At 46.0% G+C, this 26,841-nt stretch overlaps 1 protein-coding gene across 1 annotated transcript in view; it reads left to right on the top strand.

Annotated features, from left to right (window-relative positions):
- Positions 1-2,851: 2,851 nt before the first annotated feature.
- LOC311103004 (forkhead box protein N3-like) overlaps positions 2,852-26,841 on the top strand; it is a gene marked incomplete at both ends in the record, with an annotated part of 86,839 nt that continues 62,849 nt past the window's right edge. The window contains one exon of the mRNA XM_084144499.1: positions 2,852-3,484. Within this exon, the coding sequence (XP_084000625.1) occupies positions 2,852-3,484 (633 nt within the window). The remainder of the gene's footprint in view (positions 3,485-26,841) is intronic.

The following is a 26,841-nucleotide window of genomic DNA, read 5'->3' as shown; positions in this document are numbered from 1 at the left end:
TCTCATGGTCTGACAAACACCGCTCTAGCTCTGCCATCTTTCATCGCAGATGTGGAAGTTCGACACTGGTGAATTTGGTGGATTGAGACGCATCCAATGCAAAAAAACAGCTTAAACTGACAGATTGACGCACTGCTTGAACAGACAGTTCGGTACCTTCAACCCATCAACACCTCGCAAAAGACCAATAGTGATGCAGTAAATCTCTCCTCAGCTTTGTGCCAGGAGAGATTGACATGCATGCAACTGACAGTCACCCTCCATGTACGTCTAAGTGCAATACGTGCTGCTCTGTTCTGGACCAGCTGCAATTTTCCATTGTCCTTCTTGACCACACAACTGGGCAGTAGTCCAGGTGTGACAAAACTAGGGCCTGTAGGACCTGCCTGGTTGATTTAGATGTCAAGAAAGCAGAGCAACGCCTTATCATGGATAGACCTCTTCCCATTTTAGCAACCATTGAGATTTTTAGTACCAGCCTATTGCTAGTTACCAATTCTAAAACTGACTGGAGTTTTATGTTGAAGGTGTCCGTTATTTATTTTACTGTCGTAGCTGGTGTATACGGTTGAGTCGTCAGCATACATAGACACACAGGCTTTATTCAATGTCAGTGGAAGGTCACAGAAAACAATAATGGCCCAAGCCGGCTGCCCTGCGGTACACAACACTCAACCGAATTTGCATTAGAGAGGCTTCCATTAAAGAAAACCCCTCTGTGTTCTATTAGATAGGTAACTGTCGGTCCATGATAAGGCAGAGGATGTAAATCCATAACACCTACGTTTTGTCAGCAGTAGGTTATGATCAGTGATATCAAAAGCTGCACTGAAATCTAACAAAACAGCTCCCACAATCTTCTTATTATCAATTTCTTTCAGCCAATCATCAATCATTTCTGTCAGTGCCGAGCATGTGAGTGCCCTTCCGTATAAGCATGCTGAAAGTCTGTTGTTAATTTTTTTAATTCCAAATTACACCCCACACACACACTCCCACTGAAATACTTTACACACTGCTGTTCAGGGTGTTCAGGACCAGTTTATTATTCTAAAACCACCCATTCTAAAACTGACTGCAACTCTTTGTTAAGGGTTGCAGTGACTTCATTAGCTGTGGTTGCTGACACATATAGGGTTAAATCATCAGCATACATGGACACACAGGCTTTGTTTAATGCCAGTGGCAGGTTATTGGTAAAAATAGAAAAGAGTAGAGGGCCAAGAAAGCTGCCCTGTGGTACACCACACTTTACATGTTTAATATTAGAGAAGCTTCCATTAAAGAAGACCCTCTGTGTTCTATTAGATAGATAGCTCTAAATCCTCAATATAGCAGAGGTTGAAAAGCCATAACACACGTCTTGTCAACATCAGGTTATGGTCAATAATTTCAAAGGTTGCACTGAAATCTAACAGTACAGCTCCCACAATCTTCTTATTATCAATTTCTTTCAGCCAATCATCAATCATTTCTGTCAGTGCCGAGCATGTGAGTGCCCTTCCGTATAAGCATGCTGAAAGTCTGTTGTTAATTTTTTTTTCTGTAAAATAACATTTTATTTGGTCAAACACCATTTTTTCCAAAAGTTTGCTAAGCACCGGTAACAGGCTGATTGGTCGGCTGCCCATCCGTGACAAGGATCGACGAGTTGTGCTTTCCGAGATGCCATTCTGCACACCACTGTTGTACTGCAGTGTTATTTGTCTGTTTGTGGGCCGCCTGTTAGCTTGCACGATTCTTGCCATTCTCCTTCGACCTCTCTCATCAACAAGCTGTTTTCACCCACAGGACTGCTGCTGACTGGATGTTTTTTGTTTGTCGCACCATTCTCGGTAAACCCTAGACACAGTCATGCGTGAAAAGCCCAGGAGGACTGCCGTTTCTGAAATACTGGATCCAGCACGCCTGGCACCGATGATCCTACCACGCTCAGTCGCATTCTAACGTTCAATCGAACAGTAACTAAATGCCTCGATGCCTGTCAGCCTGCTATATTTAGCAAGCCACGGTCACATGACTCACTGTCTGTAGGAGCGATCCATTTTCGTGAACGGGGTGGTGTACCTAATAAACTGGCCACTGAGTGTATTTCAGCATGCCTATATAGAAGGGCACTCAACATGTACTGCACTGACACAAATTACTGATGATTGGCTGAAAGAAATGGATAATAAGAAGATTGTGGGAGCTGTACTGTTAGATTTCAGTGCAACCTTTGAAATTATTGACCATAACCTGATGTTGACAAGACGTGTGTTATGGCTTTTCAACCTCTGCTATATTGAGGATTTAGAGCTATCTATCTAATAGAACACAGAGGGTCTTCTTTAATGGAAGCTTCTCTAATATTAAACATGTAAAGTGTGGTGTACCACAGGGCAGCTTTCTTGGCCCTCTACTCTTTTCTATTTTTACCAATAACCTGCCACTGGCATTAAACAAAGCCTGTGTGTCCATGTATGCTGATGATTTAACCCTATATGTGTCAGCAACCACAGCTAATGAAGTCACTGCAACCCTAAACAAAGAGTTGCAGTCAGTTTTAGAATGGGTGGTTTTAGAATAATAAACTGGTCCTGAACACCCTGAACAGCAGTGTGTAAAGTATTTCAGTGGGAGTGTGTGTGTGGGGTGTAATTTGGAGTATTCAGAAAAGTCAGGTTGCATGAGGTGTGTGTGTGTGTGTGTGTGTGTGTGTAACGTTGTGTCCTCCAGCTGTCATGATGGAATCGTAAGGTCAATGTTTATAATTAACCTCTCTCTCTATCTATCTCCATTGACTAACTGTCTAAGACTAACCCCCCTCTCTATCTGACCTCCAGGAGTCTAGGTGGTGGTGGTGGTGTCCATGGGTCCCGTCATGCCCCCCAGTAAGAAGCCAGAGGTGTCTGGTATCAGTGTGGCCAGCGCCAGCCTGTCCCACCTCTACCAGGCCGGCTCGCTGTCCCGCGCCCTGCAGGAGGCCGAGGAACTCGACCTGGCCCTCCCCGCCCCCCTGGCCCTCCCCTTGGCACCCCTTACCGGCGGGGCCGCCAAGCCTGTGAAAGGCACCTCCACCCCAGGTATGGAGGATGAGGAGTTGACCAATCTCAACTGGCTCCATGAGAGCAAGAACCTGCTCAACAGCTTCGGAGACCCCGTGCTGCGCAGCGTCAGCCCCGTGGGTGGCGAAGGGGGTGGGGACGGTAACCGTGGCGACAGGGACCACGACAACATGCCGCCGTCGCCGATAGCGGGCGGGGATCTGACGTATGACGTCGATCGGAACCCCAACTGTAAGCCTCCCTATTCGTTCAGCTGCCTGATCTTCATGGCCATTGAGGACGCTCCGTCCAAGAGGCTGCCGGTGAAGGAGATATACAACTGGATCCTGGAACACTTCCCCTACTTCGCCAACGCTCCCACGGGCTGGAAGAACTCTGTCAGGCACAACCTGTCCCTCAATAAGTGCTTCAAGAAGGTCGACAAGGACAGGAGCCAGGTGAGGAGGAGGAGGAGGAGGAGGAGGAGGAGGAGGAGCAGCACACACACAGACATGCACGTAGCACGGACATTCACATTCACATGATTTATACACACACACACACACACACACACACACACACACACACACACACACACACACACACACACACACACACACACACACACACAACACTCGCCATAGTCAAGTACAGAAAGGGCTCTATTTTCGGTTGGTGTTAGTTTGCAGTTTTGTCATGTAAAAACTGGCGCACTGGCATTTTTCTGCCCTAACGCCAGGTTCAGCAATTTACCTGTCTTATATCAGCTCGCTTGCTCTCAGAGGGTGGTAATATTTGAGGTGTGTCCTTAGAACATGATCCAAAGTGCTAATTTCAGGCAGCGCTGATAGGGATATTTAAGACCAACCAAAAGCTGTTTTTTAGCAGTAACGCAGTTGGTTTTGGCATGACTTTTAACAGCAGAAACGCAGCCTATCCAGCCGTGACGCACACTGCCCAGATGCGCATGGAACAAGAGTAGCCTAATGTGCTTTTGGTGCCTGTATACTTCATATTTAGAAACATAAAAAACTCATTTTGTTTTATTTAATTAAAAACCAGGCATATCCTCCCGTCATCTCAATTAAGGCTTTTTTTTTGTCTGCCCAATGCAACCGTGAAGTAGTCAAGACTGTCGATAAAGGGTTTGGCTCCTGAGACCTCTTGGAAATATATCTTAATCAACAAAGCTTTATTAACATATCAAGTTTGAGAGGAGTAAAACAGTGAGCTGACATTCCCTCTTTGTAGGCCCACATTTTATTTTTGCCATGTACAGTGAGGGAAAAAAGTATTTGATCCCCTGCTGATTTTGTAAGTTTGCCCACTGACAAAGAAATGATCAGTCTATAATTTTAATGGTAGGTTTATTTGAACAGTGAGAGACAGAATAACAACAACAAAATCCAGAAAAAACGCATGTCAAAAATGTTATAAATTGATTTGCATTTTAATGAGGGAAATAAGTATTTGACCCCCTCTCAATCAGAAAGATTTCTGGCTCCCAGGTGTCTTTTATACAGGTAACGAGCTGAGATTAGGAGCACACTCTTAAAGGGAGTGCTCCTAATCTCAGGTTGTTACCTGTATAAAATACACCTGTCCACAGAAGCAATCAATCAATCAGATTCCAAACTCTCCACCTTGGCCAAGACCAAAGAGCTCTCCAAGGATGTCAGGGACAGGATTGTAGACCTACACAAGGCTGGAATGGGCTACAAGACCATCGCCAAGCAGCTTGGTGAGAAGGTGACAACAGTTGGTGCGATTATTCGCAAATGGAAGAAACACAAAACACTGTCAATCTCACTCTGCCTGGGGCTCCATGCAAGATTTCACCTCGTGGAGTTGCAATGATCATGAGAACGGTGAGGAATCAGCCCAGAACTACACGGGAGGATCTTGTCAATGATCTCAAGGCAGCTGGGAACATAGTCACCAAGAAAACAATTGGTAACACACTACGCCGTGAAGGACTGAAATCCTGCAGCGCCTGCAAGGTCCCCCTGATCAAGAAAGCACATATACATGTCCGTCTGAAGTTTGCCAATGAACATCTCAATGATTCAGAGGAGAACTGGGTGAAAGTGTTGTGGTCAGATGAGACCAAAATCAAGCTCTTTGGCATCAACTCAACTCACCGTGTTTGGAGGAGGAGGAATGCTGCCTATGACCCCAAGAACACCATCCCCTCTGTCAAACATGGAGGTGGAAACATTATGCTTTGGGGGTGTTTTTCTGCTAAGGGGACAGGACAACTTCACCTCATCAAAGGGACAATGGACGAGGCCATGTACCGTCAAATCTTGGGTAAGAACCTCCTTCCCTCAGCCAGGGCATTGAAAATGGGTCGTGGATGGGTATTCCAGCATGACAATTACCCAAAACATACGGCCAAGGCAACAAAGGAGTGGCTCAAGAAGAAGCACATTAAGGTCCTGGAGTGGCCTAGCCAGTCTCCAGACCTTTAATCCCATAGAAAATCTGTGGAGGGAGCTGAAGGTTCGAGTTGCCAAACGTCAGCCTCAAAACCTTAATGACTTGGAGAAGATCTGCAAACAGGAGTGGGACAAAATCCCTCCTGAGATGTGTGCAAACCTGGTGGCCAACTACAAGAAATGTCTGACCTCTGTGATTGCCAACAAGGGTTTTTCCACCTAAGTCATGTTTTGCAGAGGGGTCAAATACTTATTTCCCTCATTAAAATGCAAATCAATTTATAACATTTTTGACATGCGTTTTTCTGGATTTTGTTGTTGTTATTCTGTCTCTCACTGTTCAAATAAACCTACCATTTAAAATGATAGACTGATCATTTCTTTGTCAGTGGGCAAACGTACAAAATCAGCAGGGGATCAAATACTTTTTTCCCTCACTGTATGTATTCACCCCCTTTGCTATGAAGCCCCTAATTAAGATCTGGTGCAACCAATTACCTTCAGAATTCACATAATTAGTTAGATTGCACAGAGGTGGACTTTATTTAAGTTCCACATGATCTGTCATTTGATCTCAGTATATATACACCTGTTCTGAAAGGCCCAAGAGTCTGCAACACCACTAAGCAAGGGGCACCACCAAGCAAGCAGCACCATGAAGACCAAGGAGCTCTCCAAACTTTGAACATCCCACGGAGCACCATTAAATCCATTAATAAAAAATGGAAAGAATATGGCACCACAACAAACCTGCCAAGAGAGGGCCGCCCACCAAAACTCACGGACCAGGCAAGGAGGGCTTTAATCAGAGAGGCAACAAAGAGACCAAATATAACCCTAAAGGAGCTGCAAAGCTCCACAGCGGAGATTGGAGTATCTGTCCATAGGACCACTTTAAGCCGTACACTCCACAGAGCTGGGCTTTACGGAAGAGTGGCCAGAAAAAAGCCATTGCTTAAAGAATTGCCAAAAGGCATGTGGGAGACTTCCCAAACATATGGAAGAAGGTACTCTGGTCAGATGAGACTAAAATTGAGCTTTTTTGCCATCAAGGAAAACACTATATCTGGCGCAAACCCAAGACCTCTCATCACCCCGAGAACACCATCCCCACAATGAAGCATGGTGGTGGCAGCATCATGCTGTGGGGATGTTTTTCATCGGCAGGGACTGGGAAACTGGTCAGAATTGAAGGAATGATGGATGGTGCTAAATAAAGGGGAAATTCTTGAGGGAAACCTGTTTCAGTCTTCCAGAGATTTGAGACTGGGACGGAGGTTCACCTTCCAGCATGACAATGACCCTAAGCATACTGCTAAAGCAACATTCGAGTGGTTGAAGGGGAAACATTTAAATGTCTTGGAATGGCCTAGTCAAAGCCCAGACCTCAATCCAATTGAGAATATGTGGTATGACTTAAAGATTGCTGTACACCAGCGGAACCCATCCAACTTGAAGGAGCTGGAGCAGTTTTGCCTTGAAGAATGGGATAAAATCCCAGTGGCTAGGTGCCAAGCTTATAGAGACATACCCCAAGAGTCTTGCAGCTGTAATTGCTGCAAAAGGTGGCTCTACAAATAATTGACTTTGGGGTGTGGGGGTGAATATTTATGCACACTCAAGTTTTCTGTTTTTTTCTCTTATTTCTTGTTTGTTTCACAAAAAAAAATATTTTGGATCTTCAAAGTGGTAAGCATGTTGTGTAAATCAAATGATACAACCCCCACCAAAAAATCAATTTTAATTCCAGGTTGTAAGGCAACAAAATAGGAAAAATGCCAAGGGGGGTGAATACTTTCGCAAGCCACTGTAAGCACCAAGTGTGCTTGATAAATAGTGAACATAAGCACAAAAGCAATAATGGCATTATAATGAATATAAGTGTCGCTATGACAGCAGTCAAAAATTTACAATTATTGTCTGCTCGTGCTTACATAATGTGCGTCTTCACGAAATGGCATCAGTTGGAGCATGTCCATGTCACGTAAACAAAAGCTGGTGAGAGCGTTGCTGATGTTGTTTTTTGCTTGAGATCTAGAGTCTGCTCTCTCAGCGATGACATTTTGTGCTGATAATCGGCCCGTAGCATTGTCTCCGGCTTGTTCTATCCAAATGGTGTCGTCCCTTCATCTCTCCTGTCTAACTGTTTCATTTGGTGGTGGCGCGGCGCAGGCTCAGTGTGTAACATTTTTTTGCGCTTAGACCTCGGAGAATCAGAATAATAATCATCAGAAATGTCATGACAAATTTTTTCCCCACCATCTGAGTCGTTTTCATTCAGATTTTGTAGCAATGCTAATGTAGCATGTGCATTCATTCATCTTGGTCTTCTTGCCATTGTAAATTACGAATACTCTCACTGTGTACTCCAAGTAGGCCAGAGTAGACTGATAAGAGTGCTTGGATTCGGCGGACTGATATCATTTTGAGATTATAATATATTTATCAATTCCATAGAATGGCCCACCCAGTTCTTCATTCACAATTGGTGATTACATAATTATGCACTGTTCCCTTCACCTCGCTCATCAACTCACCCATTATCCCCCTTTCTCCCCCATCATACTTTACTTTACTATTTATTTTTTCTGTTGTTATACTGTATGTGTGAAGTCGGTATAGTTGAGGTTAAGTTCGAGGCAATTATCGGGGTGATTATCAACTGGGCATGGCAGCTTCGGGGTGATTATCAACTGGGCATGGCAGCTTCTTTTGGATTATCAACTGAGCACGGCAGCTTCGGGGTGATTATCAACTGAGCACGGCAGCTTCGGGGTGATTATCAACTGGGTACGGCAGCTTCGGGGTGATTATCAACTGGGTACGGCAGCTTCGGGGTGATTATCAACTGGGTACGGCAGCTTCGGGGGGATTATCAACTGGGTACGGCAGCTTCGGGGTGATTATCAACTGGGCATGGCAGCTTCTTTTGGATTATCAACTGAGCACGGCAGCTTCGGGGTGATTATCAACTGAGCACGGCAGCTTGGGGGTGATTATCAACTGGGTACGACAGCTTCGGGGGGATTATCAACTGGGTACGGCAGCTTCGGGGGGATTATCAACTGGGTACGGCAGCTTCGGGGGGATTATCAACTGGGTACGGCAGCTTCGGGGTGATTATCAACTGGGTACGGCAGCTTCGGGGGGATTATCAACTGAGCACGGCAGCTTCGGGGTGATTATCAACTGGGTACGGCAGCTTTGGGGGGATTATCAACTGGGTACGGCAGCTTCGGGGGGATTATCAACTGGGCACGGCAGCTTCGGGGTGATTATCAATGGCACGGCACCAGGAGAAGGAGAGGAGCAGGCCCTGCTGTCGGGAGAAGGAGGGGTAACGGTAGAAAACCATTCAAAAAATGACAAGCCTTCCTAAAATGGGTTATAACTCCAGTTCTGTTTGTGATATTACGATTCTAACAACGCTGTCAAGGGCTGAGCGTAGATGTGGTGCAGAAATCAAGCGCAGGACAACAGAGGCTCTTCAACAGTCTTTAGTGAGGATCAAAATAATACAAAAGACTCACGGCAAAATCCCAGCCGGAGGGCAAGCGAAACAATTACGCACACAGGGAACAGTGCGTAACTCAAACTGCGCACACAGTGCGGACACTCTCTCAAAACAAACAGAACGAGCGAGAACAAACTGACGCATAGCTGACACGTAACAATTACACACAACACATGACAAAACCTAAGAGAACTTATAGGGCACATAATCAACACTAACAAAGAACAGGTGTACAAACAGACCAAACCAAACGAACATCGAAACATAGAACGGTGGCAGCTAGTACTCCGGAGACGACGACCGCCGAAGCCTGCCCGAACAAGGAGGAGAAGCAGCCTCGGCAGAAACCGTGACTGTACCCCCCCCCTTGACGCGCGGCTCCAGCCGTGCGCCGACCCCGGCCTCGAAGACGACCAGGCGGACGCGGAGCAGGGCGCGTAGGATGACCACGATGGAACTCGGTCAGAAGAGACGGGTCTAAAATGTCCCTCCTCGGCACCCAGCACCGCTCCTCCGGGCCGTACCCCTCCCACTCCACGAGATATTGGAGCCCCCCCATCCGGCGTCTCGAATCCAGGATGGACCGAACAGTGTACGCCGGAGCCCCCTCGATGTCCAGCGGGGGCGGAGGAGTCTCCTCTATCTCAAAGTCCTGCAGTGGACCAGCTACCACCGGCCTGAGGAGAGACACATGGAACGAGGGGTTAATATTCTTGTAATCAATAGGCAATTGTAACCTGTAACACACCTTGTTCAACCTCCTCAGGACTTTAAAAGGCCCCACAAACCGCCGACCCAGCTTCCGGCAGGGCAGGCGGAGGGGCAGGTTTCTGGTCGAGAGCCAGACCCGATCTCCCGGTGCGTACACTGGTCCCTCACTGCGGTGGAGATCGGCGCTCGTCTTCTGTTGACGGATGGCCCGCTGCAAATCCTCCGAGCGCCGCACCCACTCATCCACTGCAGGGGCCTCGATCTGGCTCTGATGCCAAGGTGCCAGAGCCGGCTGGTATCCTAAAACACACTGGAACGGAGTTAGTTTGGTGGAGGAGTGGCGGAGAGAGTTCTGTGCCATCTCGGCCCAGGGAACATACCTCGCCCACTCCTCCGGCCGGCCCTGGCAATATGACCTCAGAAACCTACCCACATCCTGGTTCACACGTTCGACCTGCCCATTGCTCTCCGGGTGGTACCCCGAGGTAAGGCTAACCGAAACCCCCAAGCGCTCCATGAAAGCTCTCCAGACTCTGGAGGTAAATTGGGGGCCTCGATCAGACACTATATCCTCGGGTACCCCGTAATGCCGGAAGACGTGGGTGAATAGTGCCTCAGCGGTCTGTAGGGCAGTAGGGAGACCCGGCATGGGAAGGAGACGACAGGCCTTCGAGAACCGGTCCACAACGACCAGAATGGTGGTATTCCCCTGTGAGGGGGGAAGGTCTGTAACAAAATCCACCGAGAGGTGCGACCAGGGTCGTTGTGGAACGGGCAGGGGTTGTAACTTACCCCTGGGCAAATGTCTGGGCGCCTTACACTGGGCACACACCGAGCAGGAGGAAACATAAACCCTCACATCCCTGGCTAACGTTGGCCACCAGTACTTCGTGCTAAGGCAGTGCACTGTCCGGCCAATACCTGGATGGCCAGAGGAGGGTGACGTGTGAGCCCAATAAATGAGTCGATCCTGAACCTCGAGCGGAACGTATGTCCGACCCACCGGACACTGGGGAGGACTAGGGTCGGTACGTAACGCCCGCTCGATTTCAGCATCGACCTCCCACACCACCGGTGCCACCAAACAAGACTTTGGTAGTATGGGAGTGGGCTCAACGGACCTAGTAAACAGGTCCTTCAGTCTCCCAAAAGCCCTGTCCGCTTCAACTGACCACCGCAAGCGCACCGGAAGGGACGTGATGGGAGCTGCCACCTGTCCAAAACCCCGGATAAACCTCCGGTAGTAATTCGCAAAGCCCAAGAACTGCTGCACCTCTTTAACAGTGGTTGGGGTTTGCCAATTACGCACGGCCGACACACGGTCAACCTCCATCTTCACCCCTGACGCAGACAACTGATAACCCAAAAAGGAGACCGACTCCTGGAAAAACAGACATTTCTCTGCCTTGACATACAGGTCGTGCTCCAACAGTCTCCTCAATACTCGGCGCACCAGGGCTACATGCTCGGCTCGGGTAGAACTGTACTCCAGAATATCGTCGATATACACGATCACCCCCTGTCCCTGCATGTCCCGGAAAATCTCATCCACAAAGGATTGGAAGACTGACGGAGCATTCATTAGACCGTATGGCATGACGAGATACTCGTAATGACCCGAGGTGGTACTAAATGCTGTCTTCCATTCATCGCCCTCCCTAATGCGCACCAAGTTGTAGGCGCTCCTGAGGTCCAATTTTGTGAAGAACCTTGCCCCGTGTAATGACTCCGTCATAGTCGCAATCAGAGGGAGTGGATAACTGTATTTTACAGTAATCTGATTGAGACCACGGTAATCAATACAGGGGCGCAAACCTCCATCTTTCTTCTTCACAAAAAAGAAGCTCGAGGACGCAGGGGAAGTGGAGGGCCGTATGTATCCCTGTCTCAGAGACTCAGCTATGTATGTCTCCATAGCTCTCTTCTCCTCTTGCGACAACGGATACACATGGCTCCGCGGGAGCGCCGCTCCTGCCTGGAGATCTATCACACAATCCCCCTGTCTATGAGGTGGCAATCGCGCCGCCCTCGCCTTGCTAAACACGACTGCCAGATCCTCATACTCGGGGGGAATGTGCAATGCGGGCACTTGGTTTGGACTCTCCACCGAGGTCGCCCCCACGGAAACCCCCAGACATCGCCCCACACACTGGGCAGACCACCCCTTAAGAGCCCTCTCTCGCCACGAAATAGTGGGATCATGAGTAATCAACCAGGGAAGCCCCAGCACCACCGGATACGCAGGAGAGTCAATCAGATATAGCTGAATCGTCTCCTCATGACCTCCCTGCGTCTCCATCCTAAGTGGCGCTGTGACCTCCCTCATCAACCCCGATCCCAACGGACGGCTATCTAGGGCATGTACAGGGAAGGGATCTTTAACAGGAAGGAGAGGAATTCCTAACTCTTTACAAAACTTACGATCTACAAAATTCCCAGCCGCGCCTGAATCTACTAGCGCCTTATGCTGGGAACGAGGTGCAACCTGTAAAAAACAAACAGGTATGGTTATGTGCACGACAGAGAGCTCTGGGTAAGTGGGGCGCCTACTCACCAGGAAGGACTCCCCAGCGCGTGGCCTGCCGTCTCGTCCCTCAGGAGACCCTCCCCAGCACCTGGCCGCAGTGTGTCCTCCACGGCCACAGTTGGTGCAGGGGACGGCCCCCCTCGAACTCCCTCTCCTCCGTTCTCTAGCGCCAGCCCCTCCGAGCTCCATGGGACTAGACTCGGAGGTGCTGGAGGGTGGAATGGGCGACCCCCCCCCCCCCAGGGCGTCCGCGGGTGGCCAGCAGGGTGTCTAGGCGAATTGCCATGTCCACCAGTTGGTCAAAGGTGAGAGTGGTGTCCCTGCAGGCCAACTCTCTACGGACGTCCTCCCTGAGGCTGCAGCGAAAGTGGTCTCTGAGGGCCCGCTCATTCCACCCTGCATCAGCCGCTAGAGTCCGGAACTCCAGTGCAAAATCTTGGGCACTCCTCATCCCCTGCCGGAGGTAGAACAGACGCTCCCCCGCCGCTTTCCCCTCCGGTGGATGGTCGAACACAGTCCGGAAGCGGCGGGAGAATTCAGCATATGTGATAGTAGCGGCGTCTATCCTCCTCCATTCGGCGTTGGCCCATTCCAACGCCTTGCCGGTGAGACAGGAGATGAGGGCGGAAACGCTCTTGTATCCCGAGGGCACCGGGTATACAGTGGCTAGGTAAAGTTCGACTTGTAGAAGGAAACCCTGACACCCGGCAGCGGTACCATCATACGCCCTCGGGAGCGAGAGCCGAATCCCACTGGGTTCCGGAAGTTGAACAGGCGGACTGGCTGATGGCGATGGTGCGAGGGGTGGATGCGTGGGAGCCCCGCCGGTCTCCCATCTACGGAGGGTCTCCACCACCCCCTCGAGAGAGTTCCCAATCCAACTGATCTTTTGATCCTGTCCGCGAAGGCGCTCCTCGATTGCCTCGACAGATGAGGCGGCTCCTGCTGATTCCATGAAGGTGTGTAATTCTGTCAAGGGCTGAGCGTAGATGTGGTGCAGAAATCAAGCGCAGGACAACAGAGGCTCTTCAACAGTCTTTAGTGAGGATCAAAATAATACAAAAGACTCACGGCAAAATCCCAGCCGGAGGGCAAGCGAAACAATTACGCACACAGGGAACAGTGCGTAACTCAAACTGCGCACACAGTGCGGACACTCTCTCAAAACAAACAGAACGAGAGAGAACAAACTGACGCATAGCTGACACGTAACAATTACACACAACACATGACAAAACCTAAGAGAACTTATAGGGCACATAATCAACACTAACAAAGAACAGGTGTACAAACAGACCAAACCAAACGAACATCGAAACATAGAACGGTGGCAGCTAGTACTCCGGAGACGACGACCGCCGAAGCCTGCCCGAACAAGGAGGAGAAGCAGCCTCGGCAGAAACCGTGACAAACGGCAGTGTATTATATAGACTTATTTAGGAAACGTCAAGGACGGAGCGGGGCATGACTTTAAAAATGGTGGAGTAATACCATTTTTTTTATTCATGAGCAGTCCAAATGACTGCTTTAGTGGTTCTAGTGTTAACCCTATCCCAAACCATAACCCTTAACTTAACCATTCAGAATGAATGCCTAAACTTAATGTTTGACCCTATACAAAACCTTAACCCTTAGCTTTGAAATTTCGTAATCCCATGACTCCGGATCCGAAGGTCGCGTGTTCAATCCCAATTGTGGACACTTGTTTTCTTTGGTTTTTTTTACCCTATCCCAAACCTTAACCCTTAACTGAACCATTTGGAATGAATGCCTAAACGTAATGTTTTAACCCTATGCAAAACCTTAACCCTTAACTTCTAAATGTAATGTTTGGAGACACATAATGATGCTGAGCAGGAGGAGTCAACGCAGGGTGTAAAAAAACACTTCCAAATTTAGCATTAGGAGCAACTTCGAAATGTGACGTTTGGAGAAAGATCTTTAAATATCATTGATGTTTTGTTTGAATTGTAATTTCCTGCACTGCAGCCTATCCATTAATGAATAATTGGGCAGGTGTGTTTTCAGATAACTGTTTGATAAAGGAATTGCTAATCACTTGTAGAAAGTAAAGTCCCATCTGTATGTGTTTGTGTGTGTTTGATTTACTGTAAGCAGCAAATAGCTCTGTAGCAGATCAGACCGGAAATACGCTTCACACCGCCACAGCGAGCTAGACGGCATATAGCGGGCTTGGTGATTCCCTGGATGTTATCACAGAGAACTTTGCGGTGACGCTTGGCGCCTCCTTTTCCCTTGCCACCGTTGCTTATTTTTTTGTCTTTAAAACCAACATGATTGAGTTATCACCAACTGTCATGTCAATCTACAGTTTTAAGATTATAACATTCTGTGGTGTTTTAAAACGGCTAATTACGATTTCCCTCATTTTTGTAAAATCACAATTTATGGCGGATGATAGACAGTCTTACCATTTGGCAGCTAACATTATCAACTGTTTTTATGAAGACAGACCTTTGACAGACCACATTGAGTACCACAGTATGAGTCCGAAATGGTTCCAAAGAAAAATCTGGTACATTGAAAACAAAGAAACACATTCTGTATAATGCAATCCTGCTCTGTGTGTGTGTGTGCGTTGTGCGTCCATGTGTGTGTGTGTGAACAATGGCTGACACATTTAATTTAATATGCTTCAGGGAAGTCTCTGATTTGCTTATGCTAATACAGATATTTACCGTGAGGCCACGATCATCAGTCACTGACTTGGACTTGGTTTAATAGATTTACTTTAGTACCTTACCAGGGTGTATGTGTGTCTATCGGGAGAGTGTGAGAGTTAGAAAGAGTTAGCATTGAAGTTGAATAGAGTTTCACACAGGTCGATGTGAATGTGTGTGTGTGTGTGCACTGTTTCAAGTTTCAACGTTTATTTGCCACGTGCACAGGATACAACAGGTGTGAAACAGCACAGTGAAATTCTTACCTTGAGAGCTCTTTTCAACAATACAGTGATAATAATAATATTATAGATAATAATAGAAATTAGAATAACAAATTTAAATACGAATAAAATCCACACAAGAACTATGATGAGAGTTAAAAGAAACACGAGAATGCAAGTATATACATGTCAGTGTCAGTACCTCAATCAATGTGAAGTGGTGCTGGAGTGGTTGAGGTGGGTTTTTATACATTACAAGTGACTGGTAGTAGGATATACATGTAAACAGGACGAGATCTACCGCTGATATTTATTTTCTAACATGACTTAAATAACATAAGCCTATGCAACATTAACCAATTAAAAACAGGTCTGTGGCATTGAGGTTTGTGGAGTAGGCTATAGGCCCAGTACATCCTAGCTGGAGGGGTGCTCTCCTCTTATCTACCAACATAGATAGGGCTCTAACTCCTCTAGCCCCACAGTGAAATAGGGTGCAGGCCAGGCAGCAGGCTGTTAGCCAACCTGCCAGCTTAGTGGAGTCTGCCAATAGCACAGTCAGTGTAGTCAGCTCAGCCATACCCATTGAGACTGTGTCTGTGCCTCGACCTAGGTTGGGCAAAACTAAACATGGCGGTGTTCACCCTAGCAATCTTATTAGGATAAAGACCTCCTCCATTCCTGCCATTATTGAAAGAGATCGTGATACCTCACATCTCAAAATAGGGTTACTTAATGTTAGATCCCTCACTTCAAAGGCAGTCATAGTCAATGAACTAATCACTGATCATAATCTTGATGTGATTGGCCTGACTGAAACATGGCTTAAGCCTGATGAATTTGCTGTGTTAAATGAGGCCTCACCTCCTGGTTACACTAGTGACCATATTCCCCGTGCATCCCGCAAAGGCGGAGGTGTTGCTAACATTTACGATAGCAAATTTCAATTTACAAAAAAAAAAATGGCGTTTTCATCTTTTGAGCTTCTAGTCATGAAATCTATGCAGCCTACTCAATCACTTTTTATAGCTACTGTTTACAGGCCTCCTGGGCCATATACAGCGTTCCTCTCTGAGTTTCCTGAATTCCTATCAGACCTTGTAGTCATAGCAGATCATATTCTAATTTTTGGTGATTTTAATATTCACATGGAGAAGTCCACAGACCCACTCCAAAAGTCTTTCGGAGCCATCATCGACTCAGTGGGTTTTGTCCAACATGTCTCTGGACCTACTCACTGCCACAGTCATACTCTGGACCTAGTTTTGTCCCATGGAATAAATGTTGTAGATCTTAATGTTTTTCCACAAAATCCTGGACTATCGGACCACCATTTTATTACGTTTGCAATCGCAACAAATAATCTGCTCAGACCCCAACCAAGGAGCATCAAAAGTCGTGCTATAAATTCTCAGACAACACAAAAATTCCTTGATGCCCTTCCAGACTCCTTCTGCCTACCCAAGGACGTCAGAGGACAAAAATCAGTTAACCACTTAACTGAGGAACTCAATTTAACCTTGCGCAATACCCTAGATGCAGTTGCACCCCTAAAAACGAAAAACATTTGTCATAAGAAACTAGCTCCCTGGTATACAGAAAATACCCGAGCTTTGAAGCAAGCTTCCAGGAAATTGGAACGGAAATGGCGCCACACCAAACTGGAAGTCTTCCGACTAGCTTGGAAAGACAGTACCGTGCAGTACCGAAGAGCCCTCACTGCTGCTCGATCATCCTACTTTTCCAACTTAATCGAGGAAAATAAGAACAATCCAAAATTTCTTTTTGATACTGTTGCAAAGCTAACTAAAAAGCAGCATTCCCCAAGAGAGGATGGCTTTCACTTCAGCAGTAATAAATTCATGAACTTCTTTGAGGAAAAGATCATGACCATTAGAAAGCAAATTACGGACTCCTCTTTGAATCTGCGTATTCCTCCAGGGCTTAGCTGTCCTGGATCTGCACAGCTCTGCGAGGGCCTGGGATCGGGAGAGACACTTAAGTGTTTTAGTACTATATCTCTTGACACAATGATGAAAATAATCATGGCCTCTAAACCTTCAAGCTGCATACTGGATCCTATTCCTACTAAACTGCTGAAGGAGCTGCTTCCTGTGCTTGGCCCTCCTATGTTGAACATAATAAACAGCTCTCTATCCACCGGATGTGTACCAAACTCACTAAAAGTGGCAGTGATAAAGCCTCTCTTGAAAAAGCCAAACCTTGACCCGGAAAATATAAAAAACTATCGGCCTATATCGAATCTTCCATTCCTCTCAAACATTTTAGAAAAAGCTGTTGCGCAGCAACTCACTGCCTTTCTGAAGACAAACAATGTATACGAAATGCTTCAGTCTGGTTTTAGACCCCATCATAGCACTGAGACTGCACTTGTGAAGGTGGTAAATGACCTTTTAATGGCATCAGACCGAGGCTCTGCATCTGTCCTCGTGCTACTAGACCTTAGTGCTGCCTTTGACACCATCGATCACCACATTCTTTTGGAGAGACTGGAAACCCAAATTGGTCTACACGGACAAGTTCTGGCCTGGTTTAGATCTTACCTGTCGGAAAGATATCAGTTTGTCTCTGTGAATGGTCTGTCCTCCGACAAATCAACTGTACATTTCGGTGTTCCTCAAGGTTCCGTTTTAGGACCACTATTGTTTTCACTATATATTTTACCTCTTGGGGATGTTATTCGAAAACATAATGTTAACTTTCACTGCTATGCGGATGACACACAGCTGTACATTTCAATGAAACATGGTGAAGCCCCAAAATTGCCCTCGCTAGAAGCCTGTGTTTCAGACATAAGGAAGTGGATGGCTGAAAACTTTCTACTTTTAAACTCGGACAAAACAGAGATGCTTGTTCTAGGTCCCAAGAAACAAAGAGATCTTCTGTTAAATCTGACAATTCATCTTGATGGTTGTAAAGTCGTCTCAAATAAAACTGTGAAGGACCTCGGCGTTACTCTTGACCCTGATCTCTCTTTTGACGAACATATCAAGACTGTTTCAAGGACAGCTTTTTTCCATCTACGTAACATTGCAAAAATCAGAAATTTTCTGTCCAAAAATGATGCAGAAAAATTAATCCATGCATTTGTTACTTCTAGGTTAGACTACTGCAATGCTCTACTTTCCGGCTACCCGGATAAAGCACTAAATAAACTTCAGTTAGTGCTAAATACGGCTGCTAGAATCCTGACTAGAACCAAGAAATTTGATCATATTACTCCAGTGCTAGCTTCCCTACACTGGCTTCCTGTTAAGGCAAGGGCTGATTTCAAGGTTTTACTGTTAACCTATAAAGCGTTACATGGGCTTGCTCCTACCTATCTTTCCGAGTTGGTCCTGCCGTACATACCAATACGTACGCTACGGTCACAAGACGCAGGCCTCCTAATTGTCCCTAGAATTTCTAAGCAAACAGCGGGAGGCAGGGCTTTCTCCTATAGATCTCCATTTTTATGGAACAGTCTGCCTACCCATGTGAGAGACGCAGACTCGGTCTCAACCTTTAAGTCTTTACTGAAGACTTATCTCTTCAGTAGGTCATATGATTGAGTGTAGTCTGGCCCAGGAGTGTGAAGGTGAACGGAAAGGCTCTGGAGCAACGAACAGCCCTTGCTGTCTCTGCCAGGCCGGTTCCCCTCTCTCCACTGGGGTTCTCTGCCTCTAACCCCGTTACAGGGGCTGAGTCACTGGCTTGCTGGTGCTCTTTCATGCCGTCCCTAGGAGGGGTGCGTCACTTGAGTGGGTTGAGTTACTGACGTGATCTTCCTGTCTGGGTTGGCGCCCCCCCTTGGTTTGTGCTGTGGTGGAGACCTCTGTGGGCTATACTCGGCCTTGTCTCAGGATTGTAAGTTGGTGGTTGAGGATATCCCTCTAGTGGTGCGGGGGCTGTGCTTTGGCAGAGTGGGTGGGGTTATATCCTTCCTGTTTGGCCCTGTCCGGGGGTTTCTTCGGATGGGGCCACAGTGTCTCCGGACCGCTCCTGTCTCAGCCTCCAGTATTTATGCTGCAGTAGTTTATGTGTCGGGGGGCTGGGGTTAGTTGGTTATACCTGGAGTACTTCTCCTGTCTTATCCAGTGTCCTGTGTGAATTTAAGTATGCTCTCTCTAATTCTCTCGTTCTCTCTTTCTCTCTGAGAACCTGAGCCCTAGGACCATACGTCAGGACTACCGGGCATGATGACACCTTGCTGTCCCCAGTCCGCCTGGCCTTGCTGCTATTCCAGTTTCAACTGTTCTGCCTGCGGTTACGAAACACCTACCTGTCCCAGACCTGCTGTTTTCAACTCTTAATGATCGGCTATGAAAAGCCAACTGAGAGACCTGAGCCCTAGGACCATACGTCGGGACTACCGGCCGTGGTGACTCCTTGCTGTCCCCAGTCCGCCTGGCCTTGCTGCTATTCCAGTTTCAACTGTTCTGCCTGCGGTTATGGAACCCCTACCTGTCCCAGACCTGCTGTTTTCAACTCTTAATGATCGGCTATGAAAAGCCAACTGAGATTTATTCCTGATTATTATTTGACCATGCTTGTCACTTATGAACATTTTTGAACATCTTGGCATGGTTCTGTTATAATCTCCACCCGGCACAGCCAGAAGAGGACTGGCCACCCCTCATAGCCTGGTTTCTCTCTAGGTTTCTTCCTAGGTTTTGGCCTTTCTAGGGAGTTTTTCCTAGCCACCGTGCTTCTACACCTGCATTACTAGCTGTTTGGGGTTTTAGGCTGGGTTTCTGTACAGCACTTCGAGATATTAGCTGATGTAAGAAGGGCTATATAAAATAAAATTGATTGATTGATTGATTATCACTTTGAGGGAGGGAGAGATGAGGGACGGTGAGTCGGGTGAGAGGCAGCCTCACCGCTGCTCCCACCCTCCCCTCAGACTGACCATCAGATGCAGGCCATCAGTCCAAAAAAAAAAGAAGAAGCAAAATGATTATGCTGTGTGTAATAGTAGTAATACAACAAATGATCTATTCCTAGTTTATTACGATCTATTACATTTACAGAAATGTTTGGTGATCGACCAGTTCGACCGGTTGGTGACCACTGACATAGACTGACCAGGTGAATCCAGGTGAAAGCTATGATCCCTTATTGATGTCACTTGTTAAATCCACTTCAATCAGTGTAGATGAAGGGGAGGAGTTAGGTTAAAGAAGGATTTTTAAGACTAGAGTTAATTGAGACATGGATTGTTTGTGTGCGCCATTCAGAGGGTGGTGGATTTTTCACACTCAACAGTTTCCCGTTTGTACCAACAATGGTCCACCACCCAAAGGACATCCAGCCAACTTGACACAACTGTGGACAGCATTGGAGTCAACATGGGGCCAGCATCCCTGTGGAACGCTTTCGACACCTTGTAGAGTCCATGCCCCGACGAACTGAGGCTGTTCTGAGGGCAAAAGGGGGTGCAACTCAATAGTAGGAAGGTGTGCCTAATGTTTTGTACGCTCAGTGTATACATGTAAGCAGGAGTAGTAGTGACCAGTAGCAGAATAAATAGATAGATACTAAGTGTAATGGCAATCAATAACCAATGGACAGCAGCGTGATGGAGTAATATATCTAATCAATAATCATTTTAGAAGCAGTGAACGTTGTATCTGAGTGGGTAGAGACCTGTGGATGGGCATAGTCAGTGTGGATAGTCTGTGGGAGAGGGAGAGCAGTAGTCTTAGCCATTTAACAGTCTTATGGCCAGGGGATAGAAGCTGTGTAGGAGTCTGTTTGTCTGAGCCTTGATGCACCGGTACTGCCTGCCGGACGGCAAGTGTTTTGGGGCCTTTCTCAGACATCGCCTGGCATGTACTTCCTGGATGGATGGGAGCTCACCCCCAGTGATGTGCTGGGCCATCCGCACCACCCTCTGTAGGGCCGTCCGGTCGCAGGCGGTGCGTTTGCCATACCAGAGAGTGATACAACCAGTCAGGATGCTCTCAATGTTGCAGCTGTAAAAGTTCCTAAGGATCTGAGGGGCCATGCCAAATAGTTTCAGAGAAGAGGCGTTACCTTGCCTTCTTTATGATAGTTCTGGTATGAGAGGACCATGTGAAGTCCTCAGTGATGTGGACACAGAGGAACTGGAAGCTCTTGACCCTCTCCACTGTGGCTCTGTCAATGTGGATGGGGGTGTGAACCCCTCCCTCTGTTTCCTGTTGTCCACCATCAGCTACTTGGTCTTGCTGACTTTGAGGGAGAGGTTGTTGTCCTGGCACCACACTGCTAGTTCTCTGACCTCCTTCCTGTAGGCTGTGTCATTGCCGTTGGTGATCAGGCCTACCACCGTCATGTCGCCAGCAAACTTGATGATGGAGTTGGAGTCGTGCTTGGCCACACAGTCATGGCTGAACAGGGAGTACAGAAGGGGACTGAGCACACACTCCTGGGGGTCCCCTTGTTGAGGATCAGCGTGGCGGATGTGTTGTTGCCTACCCTCACCACCTGGGGGCGGCCCGTCAGGGAGTCCAGGATCCAGTTGCAAACGGAGGTGTTCAGTCTCAGGGTCCCGAGCTTGGTGACAAGCTTTGAGGGCACTATGGTGTTGAACGCTGATCTGTAGTCGATGAACAGCATTCTCACATAGGTAATCCTCTTGTCCAGGTAGGAGAGGGCAGTGTGGAGTGCAATTGAGATTGCATCTTCTGTAGATCTGTTGGGTCTAGGATGTAGTGGGTCTAGGGTGTCTGGGATGTTGGAGGTGATGTGTGCCATGACCAGCCTTTCAAAGCACTTCATGATTATAGATATTAGTGCTACAGGGCGGTAGTCATTGTGGCAGGTAGCTTTAGAGTTCTTGGGAACATGACGGTGGTCCGCTTGAGACGTGGGGATTACAGACTGGGACAAGGAGAGGTTGAAAATGTCAGTGAAGATGCCAGCCAGCTGGTCTGCACATGCTCTGAGAACGCGCCCTGGAATACCGATTAGCCCTGTGGCTTTACGAGTGTTGACCAGATAAAAAACCTTACTCACCTCGGCCTCGGCACAGCTCTGTTTTGTTTTTGTCGAAGCGTGCATAAAAAGCATTGAGTTGGTCTGGTAGAGAGGCATCGTTGGATGGATCACGGCTAGGTCTACCTTTGTAATCCGTAATAGACTGTAGCCCCTGCCACATGCGTAGAGCGTCGGAGCCTGTGTAATAGGATTCCAACTTGTTCCTATATTGTCCTTTTGCCAGTTTGATGGCGTTGTGAAGGTCATAGTTGGACTTCTTGTACACGGTCGTGTCCTCATCAGTAGCCTCTGGGTTGGCCGCAATAGCCCTGTGTGCGGTAGCACTGTCCTTTAGTTTAGCGCATACCTCAGTGTTAATCCAGAGGCGAGTTCAACAAGGCTTCTGTTTGCGGCGAACATGTTGCCAGAGCAACAATTTCAGTTGAAAGATTTGAATGAACATTCCAAAATGTTACATGTAACAGCTACTTTTTGTAAGGATTACTGTGGCTTTTTAGCGACAATATTCAAACTGAAAATGACTTAGCTATTCCTGCTAAATATAGTATAAAGTCTACAGGGCCACTTGATTCTTTTTAGCGGCGGTTCAGAACCGAAACAGACACTTACATTCGCTGCACACTGCCTTCTCAGACTGTTAGCTAACGTTAGCGAATGGCCGCGGCTAACACAAAACAAATGGAATATGTTAGCTAATTTTAGGCAATGTTTATAAACTATTTCCCTTGTTGAACAAACCTCAGGGATTTTGATTGGGGAGGCAGCGGACCTTCACTCTGGGGACAACGTCGGCGATGCATTTCCCGATGAAGCCCGAGATGGAGGTAGTTAGCTCGTCGATGCTATCGGCGAAGTCCCGAAAGATATTCCAGTCAGCGCTAGCAAAATAATCCTTTTAACATAGCCTCTGATTTGGAGTACCATTTCTCTACGGCGCGCGTCATGGGTACTTCCTAAGCTTCTGTTTGTAAACAGGAAGCAGGAGTATAGAGACATGATCTGATTTGCTGAAAGGGGGACGAAGGAGGGCCTTGTATGCTTGCTTGTGGGTTGAGTAACAATGGTCTAGGACTTTATTGCCCCTAGTGGTGAAGGAGACGTGTTGTTGTGCAGGCATGTGCTTACATGCGTGTGTTCTTGTTGGTTTGTGTGTGAATGCTTGCATATGCATGCATGCACCAATGTGTGTGTGTGTGTGTGTGTGTGTGTGTGTGTGTGTATGTGTCTGTGTGTGTGTGTGTGTGTGTGTCTGTGTGTGTGTGTGTGTATGTGTGTGTGTAACAGTAAAGCCGTTCCATGTGACTCACAGTTCGCTGCCATCTGCAAAGGGCTGTATACCTATCTCCATGGCAACAACACCACTGTTGTCATGGAAAGTCAGCAGTTTCTGTAGCAGCAGAGAAACTTATATGGCCATATGTATACAGTGCCTTCAGAAAGTATTCATACCTCTTGACTTATTCCACATTTTGTTGTGTTACAGCCTGAATTCAAAATGTCAGTGTCATATTGGTAAGCAACTCCAGTGTAGATTTGGCCTTGTGTTTTAGGTTATTGTCCTGTTGAAAGGTAAATTTGTCTCCTAGAGTCTGTTGGAAAGCAGACTGAACCATGTGCTTAGCTCTATTCCGTTTATTTGTATCCTTGCCGATGACAAGCATACCCATAACATGATGCAGCCACCACTATGGTTGAACATTTGAAGAATGGTACTCAGTGATGTGTTGTGTTGGATTTGCCCCAAACATAACACTTTTTATTCAGGACATAAAGTTAATTTCTTTGCCACATTTGTATCAGTTTTACTTAAGTGCCTTATTGCAAACAGGATGCATGTTTTGGAATATTTTTTATTCTGTACAGGCTTCCTTCTTCTTACTCAGTCAATTAGGTTACTATTTTGGAGTAACTACAATGTTGTTGATCCATCCTCAGTTTTCTCCTATCACAACCATAAAACTCTGTAACTGTTTTAAAGTCACCATTGGTCTCATGGTGAAATCCCTAAGCGGTTTCCTTCCTCTCAGGCGGTTTCCTTCCTCTGGGTGTATTGATACATCATCCAAAGTGTAATTAATAACTTCACCATGCTCAAAGGGATATTTAATGTCTGCTTTTTTTAAATTTATTTACCCATCTACCAATAGGTGCCCTTCTTTGCGAGGCATTGGAAAACCTCCCTGGTCTTTGTGGTGGAATCTGTGTTTGAAATTCACTGCTCGACTGAGGGACCCTACAGATAATTGTATGTGTGGGGTACTGAGATCAGGTAGTCATTCAAAATTAATGTTAAACACTATTATTGCACAGAGTGAGTCCATGCAATTTATTATGTGACTTGTTAAGCACATTAACTTATTTAGACTTTCCATACCAAAGGGGTTGAATACTTATTGACTCATGACATTAAAGCTTTTCATTTTAAATTAATTTGCAAACATTTCTAAACCTTGATTCCACTTTGACATTATGGGGTATTGTGTGTAGGCTAGTAACACAAAATCTCAATTTAATCCATGTTAAATTCAGATTGTAACACAAGAAAATGTGGAAAAAGTCAAGTGGTCTGAATACTTTCTGAAGGCACTGTATGTGTGCAAAACATGTTATTTTGTTCAGGCATGTGTTTATAATGTCCACATGATATGACTAATAATGCATGGATGTGTGTTTTGATTTGTTTGTGTGTCTGTACACTTGTACGTGTTTTTGTGTATACTAGGTTACACATACTTGGTTAGGTTACACATGCTAGGTTAGGTTACACATACTAGGTTACACATACTAGGTTAGGTTACACATACTAGGTTACACATACTAGGTTAGGTTACACATGCTAGGTTAGGTTACACATACTAGGTTAGGTTACACATACTAGGTTAGGTTACACATACTAGGTTAGGTTACACATACTAGGTTAGGTTACACATGCTAGGTTACACATACTAGGTTAGGTTACACATACTAGGTTACACATACTAGGTTACACATACTAGGTTACACATACTAGGTTAGGTTACACATACTAGGTTACACATACTAGGTTACACATACTAGGTTAGGTTATACATACTAGGTTAGGTTACATATGCTAGGTTAGGTTACACACTAGGTTACACATTCAGTACTAGGTTACATATACTAGGTTAGGTTACACATACTAGGTTACACATACTTGGTTAGGTTACACATACTAGGTTAGGTTACACATGCTAGGTTAGGTTACACATGCTAGGTTAGGTTACACATGCTAGGTTACACATGCTAGGTTAGGTTACACATACTAGGTTACACATGCTAGGTTAGGTTACACATACTAGGTTACACATGCTAGGTTAGGTTACACATGCTAGGTTAGGTTACACATACTAGGTTACACATGCTAGGTTACACATACTAGGTTAGGTTACACATACTAGGTTACACATGCTAGGTTAGGTTACACATGCTAGGTTAGGTTACACATACTAGGTTACACATACTAGGTTAGGTTACACATAATAGGTTAGGTTACACATACTAGGTTACACATACTAGGTTAGGTTACACATACTAGGTTACACATACTAGGTTAGGTTACACATACTAGGTTACACATGCTAGGTTAGGTTACACATACTAGGTTACACATACTAGGTTACACATACTAGGTTACACATACTAGGTTACACATACTAGGTTAGGTTACACATACTAGGTTAGGTTACACATACTAGGTTACACATGCTAGGTTAGGTTACACATACTAGGTTACACATACTAGGTTACACATACTAGGTTACACATACTAGGTTACACATGCTAGGTTAGGTTACACATACTAGGTTAGGTTACACATGCTAGGTTACACATACTAGGTTAGGTTACACATAATAGGTTAGGTTACACATACTAGGTTACACATACTAGGTTACACATACTAGGTTACACATGCTAGGTTAGGTTACACATACTAGGTTAGGTTACACATAATAGGTTAGGTTACACATAATAGGTTAGGTTACACATACTAGGTTAGGTTACACATACTAGGTTACACATACTAGGTTAGGTTACACATAATAGGTTAGGTTACACATACTAGGTTACACATACTAGGTTAGGTTACACATACTAGGTTAGGTTACACATACTAGGTTAGGTTACACATAATAGGTTAGGTTACACATACTAGGTTAGGTTACACATACTAGGTTACACATACTAGGTTAGGTTACACATAATAGGTTAGGTTACACATACTAGGTTACACATACTAGGTTAGGTTACACATACTAGGTTACACATACTAGGTTAGGTTACACATACTAGGTTACACATGCTAGGTTAGGTTACACATACTAGGTTACACATACTAGGTTACACATACTAGGTTACACATACTACGTTACACATACTAGGTTACACATAGTATGTTAGGTTACACACTAGGTTACACATACTAGGTTAGGTTACACACTAGGTTACACATAATAGGTTAGGTTACACATGCTAGGTTAGGTTACACATACTAGGTTACACATACTAGGTTACACATACTAGGTTAGGTTACACTCTAGGTTACACATACTAGGTTAGGTTACACACTAGGTTACACATAATAGGTTAGGTTACACATGCTAGGTTAGGTTACACATACTAGGTTACACATACTAGGTTAGGTTACACATACTAGGTTACACATGCTAGGTTAGGTTACACATACTAGGTTACACATACTAGGTTAGGTTACACAT

The sequence above is a fragment of the Coregonus lavaretus genome (assembly GCF_964263955.1).
Source record: "Coregonus lavaretus genome assembly, chromosome: 27".
In the NCBI taxonomy this organism is placed as follows: domain Eukaryota; kingdom Metazoa; phylum Chordata; class Actinopteri; order Salmoniformes; family Salmonidae; genus Coregonus; species Coregonus lavaretus.
The sequence above is the reverse complement of the archived record's forward strand: the minus strand, read 5'-3'. Positions and strand labels throughout refer to the sequence as shown.